The 14,040-nt window shown below is 45.1% G+C and overlaps 1 protein-coding gene across 3 annotated transcripts in view; it reads right to left on the bottom strand.

The window, feature by feature from the left end:
• Positions 1 to 12,758, bottom strand: part of MAP2 (microtubule-associated protein 2) — a 65,005-nt gene extending 52,247 nt beyond the window's left edge. For all 3 annotated transcript variants that reach the window (XM_010007341.1, XM_010007334.1, XM_010007326.1), the window contains exon 1: positions 12,497 to 12,758. In XM_010007341.1, coding sequence (XP_010005643.1) covers positions 12,497 to 12,758 — 262 coding nt within the window. The remainder of the gene's footprint in view (positions 1 to 12,496) is intronic.
• Positions 12,759 to 14,040: the final 1,282 nt, after the last annotated feature.

Consider the following 14,040-nt stretch of genomic DNA (forward strand, 5'->3'; position numbering starts at 1 on the left):
AACCAGCACTAATTGTTGGCACAGCAGAACCTAGTCAACAACAAAAGCAGAGAGTAACCTGTGCTGCTTAGTGAGGCAAAATACCCCAAATATATTGCTGCAGGAAGGAAAGACACACAGTGGCTATTTGCTGTCTTTGAAAAGCAAACGGGACCTATGGATTTTCCCCCCCGAGGCACTGCAATTCTGAGTGCAGCAGGACTACGAACCAAATAGCTATTCGATTTATTCAGAGGCATTAGCCTGCCCCTGAGGACAGGTCCTGCTTCACGCTCAGCTCTCCTGGAAGCTGGTGGACGACACTCATTTGAATCAACACTGCTGAAACACTGGGGAAAAAAAGACCTGTGCTTCACTCACCCAGTGACATTTCCGATAGAAAAGCAAAGAGACGTTTGTCACTGGGATCATGACAACTCTAAATACTGCCTTTTGCACCTGGGTTAAAAGAGAAATGCACAGCAGCAATCAAAGCAGTATGAATAAGTTACATAAAACCCAAATAATGCCAACTTGGCATTATTTGCTTGCAATGGAAGTAAAAAGCAGTAACACAGCTTTACAGAATTCAAATATTTGCCTTCCAATGGCTTTTGTCAGCATAAATATTTTGCTCTAAGTTGGTCCTTGATCTGGATGCTGGCAATATCAACAGTAATTGGCAAGAGATATGAAAGCAAATAATGGGAACATCAGCTTTTAAATTAAATGAAACCACAACACAACTGACAAGTATCGTTTCCCTAACAAACTGGTTGACTTTAAGCTACTGTAACATCAGTGAGGATAGTGACAGATGAATTTAATCACCAAGATTTACCAGCTAACCAACTGAATCAGCCAGAAAAGGTCTGTATTTTGGGAAAGACTCTTCGATGCATTGAAATCCAAACGCACGAACATTCAGACTGCCTTTGGACCAAGATGTACTGCAGTGACTATATAAGAAAAGCCCGTATAGGGGAGCTACAGCTGGATACTTGACACAGCAGCTTCACAGCCTGGTGAGCCTCATGGCAAACAGCTTACACCTCCATGTTTTGGAGTACTTCAGGTATTCGAGAAGCCCATTCTACCTTCTCCTTAAACTCAAGATTGTAAATCTGAATCACTGCTACCCAGGCCCTTCACACATCCCTGTATAGCACAATAAATCAGGTACAAAACTGGTGCCCCAGCTGCAGCAGAGCTGTGTTGGGGTGCTTGTGCTCTGGTGCAAGCAGGAGGCTGGAGGGAGGGTTTCTGTGCACCTTGGCTATTCTGCCATATTTGAAGAAGCAGCAGCCTGGGGCTTGGGCTGCCTGGCCTTGAGACATTTCTATACCATCTGCGTGTACTTCAGCTCCACCGCTCTAACTGCCTTTTCCTGATCACCTTCAGAGAGATGGACAGACAGTCCAAACCTCCACAGCACACAAGTGGCAAAATCCAAAGCAAACTCATGACAGAAGCCAGGAGCAATTCAGATAGCTCGGGACAGCCCCTCCTGCACATGTTGCTCAGGCAGAGCCTCTGCCACGCTGCCCAGCAGCTGTAAAACAAAACATCAAGGGACCGGTCTCCCTCCCTGAAATACAGAAGTCTTCTAAAAAGGAGTCATACAAATGTCAGTACAATAAAGCAATGTTTTTAAAATGAGCCCTCATTACTGGAAATACTGTGCATCCCCTGAGTCGTATCTTCTTAAGTCTACTGCCTGCAACAAAATATTTACTACTGTCAGCATTTGCCAGCCAAGTCAGAGGTGGGAAAAGCTAATCAGTTCTGTTCCGATGCACTGGCAACACCATTTACAGCTAACGTGCAATACTGAAGCAGACAACATCAGAACATCAGCCAGGGCAAGGCTGTGAGGTCCCACAGCCTTTTACATGACTTGGTATCAACCAGAAACATCACTTGCACATAGGAAGCAGCTGTATCTATCTTCTGTTAAAATATGAACTCCTTAGGACTCATGCAGAAGAAACCCCTTTGGCTTCAAAAGAAAGAGCTGGATATTTAATCCTTTGAGTATGAGTAAACACACATAACAGGTAACTCACTTTTAAATCAATATTTGAACTTCAGTACAAGTTTAGATTTTGAACAAACAGATTTTTAAGAAGCCCCACAGAAGTCAATGGAGGCTCAGCCACCTCCAGCAGGAGGTGACATATCCCTTAAAGTGAATTTTTAGCTCCTTTTGAGCCTATTTTAAACACTTTCTACAGTGTTTCCTGTGATCTTTCTAAAAAAGAATTCAAAGAATGCCGTATGAACTGAACTCCAGTTTAAAATTAACAATAACCTATGCACACATTGTGTGGGATTTCCAGTCGTGCCTAGTTTAGAAGGACTGAAGATCATTCTATCAGTGCACCAGAATTTTAATTCAATCCATCAGAGTGAATTCTGATTCACCGCCCTGCCCAGGACTTGTCCCTGATGGCTCACACAGGCTGCTCCTGTCCACTGCCTGCCCATGCTGGGAGGCTACTGACCCACACCTTCAAGTGGACTAAGTGATTAGGAAAGAGAAATGTGCAGCTATTTTTGCAGAAGGAAGGCACAAAAGATGCACATAAAAGCCCCCAGTGCACTTTCTGAATTACCTCTTGTGCTTTTTCTGACAGACCTGTCTTCTCTGGATACTTAAAATACCTGCAAGCTTCTGCAGCCAGGGTAATGGGACCATCTGGGTGCTGTGGGGAGAAATGAGCAGCCACAGGACCTGCTGCAGTCACCAGGACAGGTCTGCATCCAAAGGCTCTCAAATGCACAGAAAATGAGAAGTGGCTGTGGAAAACCAAGGTCACAGAGTAGCTACAGTGGATGGCTGGGATAAAGCTGGGAGTACATAGAGAGAACAAGAAAGAAAAAAAAAAAAGCCAGAGGCAAGTGAGGAAAAAAAAGGAAGGGCTAACAGAAGAAATGCTTAGAAGGACAATATATTCTTCAATAGAGAGAAAGGATGACAGTGAAAAGAGAAGGAAAGCAACTGATAGACAGAAGCACCAAGGATTTGTTCCTTTACAGCCCACCAACAACCTGCACAGGCTCTGCTACCCCAGGTTTGGCACATACCCTGGCGTTGGGCTAAAAAAGCAACAGTCACAGCAGAAGCCTTTTCCTTCTCTCTTAGGTGCCACAAGGCTATGGATGAAAACAGTTTGGGCACCTCAGCAAGACTGCCACATCTACACAGCACTGGCAGCTGATACTTCTGCTTTTCTTTATTAACATCTCTGTCTCGCCAGACGCATGGGCTCAGGGACACAGAACCAGACTGCAAATTAGTTTTATCATAACTGCCACAAGCTATATGGGTTGCTGGGAGCTGTACCAAACTGACCATATATATCACTGTGAATTAGGCTCCAGGAAAGAAACAGGAACAAAGAATTAAATACCTGGCTTTTTTTTCCCCTCCCAAAGTATACAGTGCCTCCAAGTGAAACTCATTTCCATGAAGTGCTCAATCTACTCAGTCCTGAGCGAAAATGACTCTTTGGGAGGAAGCTCAGAGGTTTTCCTGCCTTGGAGATTATGTTATCTCACAGTTGTTTTTTCATACACTGCATGCAACGAAAGTTAAAGTATTAAAATTTTGACCAGGCATTTTCCACACAAAGGAGAAGGGCTTGCTCACATGATCTGATGGACATAGCTGGGATGCCTGAAGTTTCCTGCACTTTTTTCATGTCATGAGCAATGCCTAAGTAATAACAAACCCCCCAAAACAACCAAGACTGCAGTTCTAAACCATCACCTCTGAACAGGTTTCCCAAGCACTACAGACTCCACTTTGCAGTTGGTCTGTGGAGCAGCACAGGTAAACACAAATGTTTTGCTCAGCATCTCCCAAGAAACAAATGACAGTGTCAAAACCAGCATGTAGCTCTCTCACTTTGAGACCTGCCTTTGAATTGCCACATCAACCTTTCCACAGCTGGCACTGACAGGAACTGCATTATCAGTGCTCATCTGCCAGCTAATACCAGCTGCTTTATGCTGACTGCCATCCCTTCAGCTGGCAAAGGCAAAACGGACCTGTATTAATGATAATTTTACAGATTTAATTTAAAGTGAGCATTTAATCTACCAGTAGTGATTCCACAAAATGGGGGAAAAAAAAATCAGTACACATAAAGTTTTGCTTATTTTTCTCAAGATATGGATGTAGCATGAGAAGATATTATTTCTTTCTCCATATTGTAACTTTAGCGACTAAAACAGCAGGGAAGAAAAAGACAGGGGGGCTGTCCCTGGCTTCCTTGTAATCTTTGAGTTCCTTGCTAAAATTAAAACCCAGATTGCCTTTGCTTTCCAATTTTAATACAGAGTAGCTCACCAGGGTTTGTGGAACCAGGACATTTGCATTTATATCTCTCACACATGTATTTTGCACCGTAAATACCCAAGTACTATCTCCTCTTCGTTTCCAGGAAAGTTTTACCTCTATGAGGACAGCAGAGTGAGGTCTCCATCAAAAAGGACTCCCAGTCTCTCTCCCCATCTACCCTGCCTCCCTCAACCTTGAGAAGAAAACGCTGGAGGAAAAGGGGAAAAAAAATGAAATCCTCCTCTCCTTTGTCAGACATCCTGGCTGTGGCTCAGAGCTGCTACAGAGAGGCTGTGCACTCCTGAATGCTAAATAAGCTCCCAGGCTATATACTTTCTCTTGGCAGAGCTTAAAGAGAGATCTGGCTCAGCACAGGGACGTGTTGGCATGGCAACGTGGGCAGAAGAAATCAGCAGTGCCTGCCAGTCCTTGCAGGAGCAGCAGTCTGTGTGTGACTCTCATTCCTGTAAGTGATCTAACGGTCCATACCTCCACCCAGTGCCCAGCTGTATGTCAAAGAGCAGAGGTCCAGCCTGTGCCAGGAGGACCAGCCTCCATCAAAAGTACCTGGGGCCAGCCCTGAGCCCTTGTGCTGGGCCAACCTGTGGGGAGCCAGGCCTGGAAAGCACACCAAGCCACCACCATGTGAGTCCATAAGCAGGAAAGTGCAGGAAGGGATTTGCAAAGCCTGGGGGTGAGTGGGTTAATGACTGTGGCTCTCGGCTCTTCTTCACAGCCTGTGAGACCCTAAGAGCTGATAATTGCCTGAGAGGGGGTGGCAAGCAATGCCCAGCAGCCGGTAAGGTGACTTTGGAGAAGATGACATTTCAGCTCTGCCTGAAACAAAAGCAGCTGTGTATCTGCAAAACAAGGCTCTGTTGTGTGGTAATGAACCTTCCTCCAAATCTTCCTGCTCTCAGAAAGCTGGAAAGGAAAATTATATGCTGACACAGTCCCCGGTGATACCACCTTCCAGCTGCAACTGCCAAGACCACTGCCCACTGCCAAATATTGCCTAGTGCTTCTGCATGTCCTCCTGCTGCCATCCTGGGGAAGGAGAACATGATGGCTTCTCTTCAGATATGAGAGGGAAGAGCCACCAAGGTGCTTCACCTTCACCTCTCCGCAAGGAGCCATGGCAGGAGTCTGCAGACAGGCAGCCCTGCCCTGCTCTGTGTCCTGGGGTAGCTCTCTTCACACCTGTCTGTCTTTTGTCCTGGCTTTTACAAGCCTTGTCTAGCTTACCTAATTCAGAAATCCACAAGCTGTCTCCTACCATACACTGAAAGGGACTCCAGGTCATGGGGGAACAACACCGAGCCCACAGAATTTACAACCCCTAAACCATCAGCCAAACATGGAAGGTGGTGAGGAAGGGCAGGGGTAGTACACAAAGGGCAAATTTTTGTCCACCAAAAGGGGTGACGAAAGCATATTTAACTTCCAGGATGCATTCAGTATTGACAGGATACTCATCTTGCAGCTACAATAGCTATCCTGGCTGTGGCAGCCCCTGAAGAATGGCTGCAGACTCTCTCAAAAGACACCTTTGACAAAAACCTGCTTCTGGCGTATAGTCTGAATTACGAGTGTGGCTGGAACATGTTATGAAAGATATTTCCTCCATCTCCTGGCCTCACTGCTCCATGTTGCATCTCTGAGATTGTTATTGATTACGCTTTCCGGGAACGTTGACGGCACCAAGTGAGCGCTGGTTGCCAGGCCAACATGCTCAGACTTGTTTCACTGTTACCCCTTAAGGAAGCACAGCTGCTTATGCAATTCCCTCTTACGATGCTCATACCATAACAAGAAAACACCAAAGTCAATCTAAACCCCAATAGGGAGCCCAAAGGAAATGGCTGGTTGATGCCTTCTACTGGCCAGATTCAACGCTGACGTGGCAGTGCAGTTGACTCTAATGTTGTTACTGTCCACGATCTGAGATTTGGTTTTCAAAAGAGAATCTGAACCACATGCTGACATTTTCAGCTTTAGGGATAACAGAGGCTACTGATGGCTGAATTTCTCCAGGTGTCTGATTCCCAGCCATAGGAGTCAATGGCACCTGCACACTGGGTTATCCCATCACACTCCCTTTTAGGCACTAATTTTCACATGTTTGCACTGCCCAAAACTGTGCCAGACTCTCCAGTTCAAATAAATACCTTTCAATCACTGACTGACTGATAGCTGAAGTCCCACAGAGAAGTTAGGGGTGTCTTACTGGATTTAGTGACTGACAGTGCTAGCCACAGAAAAATCTGCAGCGGCTGGTCTCTGCAGCAGTTAGCAGATATCCAGTCAGGGAGAAGGTATCAAGGGGTGAGAGATGCATGAAGATGGGGTTTCTCTGGCCTCGTTCCTGATGCCCTGCAGAGGAAGAGCTGAGAGAACCTCTGTAGCAAGTTCAATAGAGAATGGTAAAAAATCTCCATTTTCTGAGTGCCCCAAAGAGGTTCTGCTATTTCTGCCTTTCTTTTCAACAACACAATTTGAACACGTCTAAAATACTCCAGTAATGTGTCCCAAAAAATGACACTACTATTACTCTTAACACAGAGAAGAAAAGTTTCAGAAGTCTGATGTGTTTGCCTGTACCTAAATTGGCAAAGATGACATTGTGAGGTAATTACTGTCACATTTCTTGGGTGAAAGGAGGAGATCAAAATGCCTAATTAACAGCTTCTTTCCCATGGGATCCATCAATGACATGGCAAGATACATTCTTCCTGCTTTGTGGAATAAACAACTGAAACGGGACAAACACAGCATCACATTTGTCTTTGAACATCATGGCTTTTGTGCATTTTGCCTGTGTTGCTCGAGATGTGCCACTTGCTGCAAAGACACATCTGACACAAAGGCAGAGAGACACCTTGGGGGAATGGGCAATCAGGGAGCTTCTGGGGACTCTGGTAATTCCAGGAGAGCTTGGGCAGCAGCAGGACGACCAGTGCAAACAGCCAAATGAAAAGCAAAGCTCTGGCAAAGCAGTCCAGTTGGAAAGAAAGCCTAACAAAGAAGGCCTGTGAGCATTTTTACTGGCAGTACTGTCTGAGTATTATCACTTTTAAGGCAAGAGAGAGGAAACCAGAAACATGCAAAATTAAAATAAAATGAAATGAGAAGTCACTAGAGGGGGAAAAAACATTAGCACACCATGGGACCAAGCAATGACTTGGTGCAGTTTCAGCCTGGAGAGGCTGTTGTGACCCCTTGCAGGGAGGGGCAATCTTGCCACTGCACAACCTGCCATGAAAGCTCCAGTCCCAGCCACTTGAGCCAGCAGAACTGAGTGTCGTGGTGATTTTCTGATAGCAGAGTGGTGTTAAGGGCCATGGACAAGATCCTCTTTACCTGAGGAGTAGCTACTACAAGTCAAGGCTAGGAAGGATGATGGGATACAGACTTTCCTTGACACTAGGTGAGGTGGCTGAAGCCAGAACTATCCCTATCTTCACCACAGCTTTTTTGCATAGCCAACCTAACAGGACTTGCCACCTCTGCTCAAGTATTTACTGGCCTTGTCCAGTCTTTCAGGCTGACACTCCTTGCAGCTTATTTAAATACACTTATTTAAAGAGTGGCTGGTCACAGGAATAGATTTGTTGCAGATGTCTATTTAGTCTGCCTGAACAAAGCCTGAAACAAAAAGGTGAATTTGGATAAATCACATTCAGGGCTGCAACTGCCTCTTGCCACTTTTCTCCTTGGTTCTTCCCTGCAGACTGTGCAATTGCTGCTGTGCATTCCTCAGCACAGGTCTAGGGCTCCCCCCTCTTCATGTTCCACTTAGAGACTGTCACAAGCTGGTACCGGGACTAACACATCCCAGTCTGTGGCTACCAAAAATCCCAGCCTCTCTCATTTACCTGTCATGGGCTCCTTCTCATCCACCTTTCCTATGACTCAAGGCTCTGGAAGCAAGGCAGGAGCACTCAACCTGTGGTGGGACCACTGGGCTGGGTCAGGAAGCCTGCTACCATTTTCCAGCAGTCTCTTTGCATCCCACATAGTTTGGGTACCCTGCCAATTAGTGAAGGAATCTGTTTGTCACTTTGGCAGGATGCATTACTGTCCTAAAGACTGACACCAGGATAGAGTCACTGTCCTGAGGCTCTAGTAATAGATTTCAGGAAATGCTTTCCTTTCATCTGTCAAAAAAAATAATTAATCAAATAACTATGTGGGTAATCCAGACCTCCTCAGATTATAAAGCTAAACTTGGCATCTAATGAAGAAAATATGCAATCAGCTGAGTCACTGTACATAAAGACATATTGTAGAAGATGCCTCACAATGCATCTAACTACTTTTACCTCTAACTAAATAAATTTCACAAGTTAGTCATTATACTGCCGAAAAGAAAAGTAATGCATTTCAAGTGTAAAAAACCAAACCTTTGCAACTAGGTGTTCCTTGCAAGTCAAATACGATGGATTGTGTTGAACTGCTGGTTCCAAGAGAACACTGCAGTGCATCTGTACTGCTCCTCACCCTTCCTCCCATTTAGTTGACCATGACTATTCAGTAAGCAAATTAAAGGCTTCCACTCTCCTATTTCATTGTAAATCAAAAGACATCCTGTGCTCTGCCATGGGGTCCAATCTGACACCTTCCACATCACCCACTTCAGAGAGAGTTTCTGAAGATGACATGATAGCCTCCTTTGCAGAACACTTCTCGGGACGTGAAAAGGTTTCACTTGACAAGAGCTACAGTTATCACCCTCCCCTATTAGTACTTCCAAAATCCTCATCAAAGATGCTCAGTGTCCATGTGCAGGTGAGAAAGGACATGGACATGCATAGACCAGGGAGAGCACATTGAAACTTGGTGGATCTTGGGCTGTGGGGTGCTGCAGACCACCCCAAAGGCAAGGTGCCCTCAGGAGCAGCATGACATTTGTGGCTGGCAGAGGCACAGGGCTGAGGACAGAGGGCAACTGAGCTGGTCTGACAGGGGCAGTCCAAGATGTATATATATATACAAACACGTATATACATAAATACATATAAAAATAAATAGCTGCTTTACTGCCCTTACTTATACCTCATCTATAAAGCTTCCCATGGGCTATGTCAAAAACCCCAGCCTATTCTCTCATCTGTATTTGCCTTTGACTTCAGCTCAGTCCCTGAGGCTGCCCTGGCCACAGTCCTGTGCACTCTCCCACGTTCCCATCGGCCCATTTGAAAGGAGGGCATTGATGTGTCTCCATAATGCAGCCATTACCAGCATGATACCGAGACTGATCAATCAAAGGCAACACAACAGCCAGATTCAGAGGATTCCAAAATTGAGGTCAGACTCAATAATTCTTTGACAGACGCCAAGAGAGACACACACACATATAGACAGGAAGGCATATTTTAACTGTGCAAACCTAAAAATGTCACATGCAGTGACAGATTGGATGTGTTTTGGCAAGAACTGTTATGTCCTTCTCCATTACCACCCCTTGCCTCTGCATCAGTGTTGGCGTAAGGTGCCTTTGACCTGCTGGCCTGACTCTAACCTTCCCCTGAAAGCACATCCCTTGGATTTAACAGCTCAAGCCCTGCAAATGGGTGCCCTGCTGCCTCGCTCTGCCCTGAAGGGACCATTGGTTGGCTGCAGAATACCTCCTCTCCCTAGGAGAGGACCATCTCATGACTAAATCCCAGCTCCTGAGTCACTCAGATGTCAGAGAGCTACCTGAGATGGAACACCTCAGAACATACCTAAGCTCTCAGCAGCAAGGATGGGGTGATGAGCCTAGGAAATGCCCAGTTTATACCAGTGCTCTGCTGCAGATGAGCTGGTTGTTGCAGTACTGGGGATTTATGGACTCCAAGATGAAGGCTGAGAAACCAGAGATTTTCTTAGGTTCTGGTGCTGAACTTGCACTGAGGAGAATAAAATCCCTGTAAATCCACTCAACCTCACAGTTTGGCTTAATTATCTCTGTTAACCTTGGCTTCCTGAGCATTTTCTCCTCAGCTTATTGAAGTTGGTAAAGCTACCACAAATTAATAACTCCCATTATACCCTACCTGATACAACACTCCACTGCAGCTACAATTTACAAGCCAACACCGCAAAATGACTGAACTTTGTGGTGAATAGCAATCTTCACTTCAAGATCATACTCTGCATCAAACACCAAAAATCCATCTCTAAAATTCCTGCTTCACAACACATTAAGCACATCCAGCTAGAAAATACTAGTGTAAAAGAGCAACACACCCCCCAGTTCCTTTCTATTGTAACAGTAAGTTATCAACAGGTTTCTCCTTCAAAATGAGAAAACTTATAAAAAATATGCTAATCAAGTATCCTAAGATAGTTTACATTGCATTAATTAAATACAAGCTTAGCCAGTGTATGAGCACACAGTGTAGCTGTTTCCAGAGAGCTCAGAATTCATGGATGAAGGCCAGCAGTTTTAGGGACTTTTCTGCTGTTCAAGGACAAACAAAGATGCCACGAGGAAAGCTATAAGACTCCCAAACAAAAACTGTGTGTATCAACAGTAAGTCCCCACATCAGAGATCTTGCAGTCTAAGTGGACAGTGAGAAAGGGTCACAAAGTGGTGATTGAAGCAAACTTCTGCCAGATCAAGCAGCCTTGTTCCCTTGGAAAGTGTGCCCCCCCAGTCCTGCTGCCTCCCCTAGACTATACAGCCTCATTTTTTCGATTGTTGTTCTGTTTAACCCCTTAACTCAAAAGAAACATGAAGAAACACTACTATACTGCCCACTGATGGGCAGTAGTGGATTCCCACCTCCTCTCATGCAGTAGCTGCAAAGTCCTTGACTAAATGTTCACACCTCTCTCAAACACTACAAACTGCTCAGAACCTGAGCTGCAGAGAGCCTGAGAAGAGCATTTCGTTCCTCTTCATCCTCTAAAGTTATTCCCACACACTCCAAGTGTACGGGTGGGACTTGTCCAAGATGGCATGAAAAAATCTGTGGTAACAACAAGGAACGGTCTCAATCTTCCCACAGCCCATGACAACCCCTAAGAACTGCAGTATCTTACCTCTGATTTGCTCCCGCTTATTTGCTGGCTAAGCATAGCACAAAGTTGGGTTACAGCAAAGAGACAAGATGGTGTTATCATGCCCTCAAACAATCACCAACAGTGTATGCACCTGAATGCTTACAAAGGATTTTTTTGCCTTTGGCTCTCATGTTTAGACTAGATCCACAAGAAGAGACTCGAAAACTAAACCCATTTACTTTTAGCAGAGAGCTCCATTTCCAACACAATTGCTTATAAAATGACTGTAGGGTCCAGGAGCATTAAAATTATTCAGCTGTTGAGAAATTATGGATGGCATCTCCAAATGCTGTCAAGAGCAAACATTGCTGGGAAGATCCCTTTATCATGCATGGATGGATGCATCAAGGGCAGTTGTGTCTGTATAAGAGAGATTGCTCTTGCACTGTGCATTTGGGGTTTAAGGTGGGAACTCTGCACAGAGAGAATGAGCATTTATTTCTAAAACAGGAAACTTGCTTTGCATATTTCATTTTGACACAGTCACACTTTTTTTTTTCCTCCCCCAAATAACAAGCTGAATCCTAAAAATCCTAACGTAGTTCACAAATAGTTCCAGTAAGTATCCAGCAAAATATGCCTGTGCAACAGTGAATAAATGCTGATGGTGAATTGTGGTATTCCCGGTCACACTGAGCAACACATCATTCTGCAAATAGTGGGTGGTTTCAAGGTGTTGCTACTCATGAGCTATAACAGGGAACCCACACAAAGGCATGGAAGAGCAACACGAGCTATCCATGCACAACAGCTGATTGGTTTCCTTCTCCCTTCCAGCCCAGAGAAGCTGAGCAGCTGCTCTACATGAGCCTGTTCTCTCATCTCCCAAGAGGTGACCCTGGCCCACCTACCAAGACATGTTAAGCACTGTCATGCCTTTCCTGAAGTCTTCTAAGAGCACTGCCAAGGTATCTGGGTAAAGATGCAAGCTGTACAAGCCCAGATGAAGATGCAACCCTCACTGTGATGAGCTAGAGTCCTCCTAAGTCATACGCTCCCTCACCTTAGCTCCCCCGTGCTCCAAGGCATGCTTGGCTCCAGCTAACAGTTCCCCTTGGAGAAACATCATCCAGTGTTCTGCAGAGCCCTGTGTTTTGTGGCAGGGCACTGAGGTTCATTACCTGCAGTCTCTCTGTCCCCCGCTGACAGCTCTCCGTTGATCCCATTCTCTTTGGTCCGCGTGTACGTCCCTGGCTGCTCACAGCTGCCCAGCACCGGCTCCTCATCCTCTTGGTAGGAAAATCCATTGGCACTTCTGACCATTCCGGCACCTGCCCCACCCTGCTCCTTGATTTCAGGTGAATGTGGGTGTGAAGAAGCCTCTGTTAGTTGACCTGCAGTCCAGTGAGGTGCCTTGGCTTCGTCTTTCCTATCCTCCGCCATGGTTCCTTGCCTTCACCACTTGGCCTGTAACGACATGAGCAGGACAGATGAGCTCTGAGCTGGTGACTGTGTCCCTAGCTGGCAGGCAGTGGCAGAACTGCCAGGGAAACTCCTGTCCAGCAGATGAGAGGGTTTTAATGCACAAGTGTGTCTGCTTGTCTGTCCTGCGCCTGAGAGAACTGCTTTAAAACCAAAACAAACCACAAAAATTATGGGTCAAGTCCTCCCTAACTCCCACATGCCTTGAATTTTTACTAGCAGCAGTTTCTTGAGGGCCGCCCTTTCCTTAATCTAATTGTAACTCATTAATTACAGTAAAATGTCAACCCACTAGAAGAGAAGAGTCATCATAACAGAATGACACCTTCCCAGGGTGATAAAGGGAAGAATGCCACCACTGCTAAAAGAAGTGAAGCTGCTGTTGCAATCTTCATTGCACTTGCAAAAAATGGCTGCCCTTCTGCAGGGTGATGTGTCCTCTGCTGCTTGCCACAACAGGAACCATCTCTGAGAACATTCACTGCATTCCTGAGCATGTGTGCTACTTCATCCTGTTTATATCCCCTCTTGCTGTTTTGTGAACATTCATCCCCTTTTGTCCAAAACAGCCCATAGGCAACAACTGTTTCCCACACAAGCATTTGCATTCTCTTATGACTATCAATATTTATACATAAATAAAACTAATTATTATTTGCTACATCGCATGTACTTCACTCCTGTTAATTAGCTCTCATGTGTCCAAGCCAGGAAAACAAGTCACTGCACAAACCATAGGCTTTGGCTACTCCTCACAGAAAAAAAAGTAGTAATAGCTCCTCAACATGTAAGCCCAGGAAGACAACATATCATAATCCATGTTTCCATGATCAGGTAACCTCTGGGGCAAAGAGAAAGGCTTGACCTGAGCTAGCTGTTTCAAAGTGAAAACCAGCAGGCCTTTTCCAAAGGCCCTTGCCAACTTTTTTTCATCTGGGAGAAAAAAACAAACACACACCTAAAAGAAACCAGCTGAATGCAGTCAACCAGTCACGTATCAGAAAGGCAGTCAAAGGAAAGAAGGCACAAAACTAGACAGTGCATATGTTCCACAGGCGTTTAACAAAAACTGAACCAACACACCAGAAAAAAACCCCTCATTTCCACAAAGTCAGGTTATTTTGCAGAAAACATGAGAACAAGCTATTGTTATTTGTCAGGTAATCATTCACAATTCCTGATATTATCATTTAATAATAATGGCTTTCAGAGGTACTTTACATTAAAAAATCAAGGTGAATCA

This window comes from Chaetura pelagica, unplaced genomic scaffold (assembly GCF_000747805.2).
Source record: "Chaetura pelagica isolate M959 unplaced genomic scaffold, ChaPel_1.0 scaffold240, whole genome shotgun sequence".
In the NCBI taxonomy this organism is placed as follows: Eukaryota; Metazoa; Chordata; class Aves; order Apodiformes; family Apodidae; genus Chaetura; species Chaetura pelagica.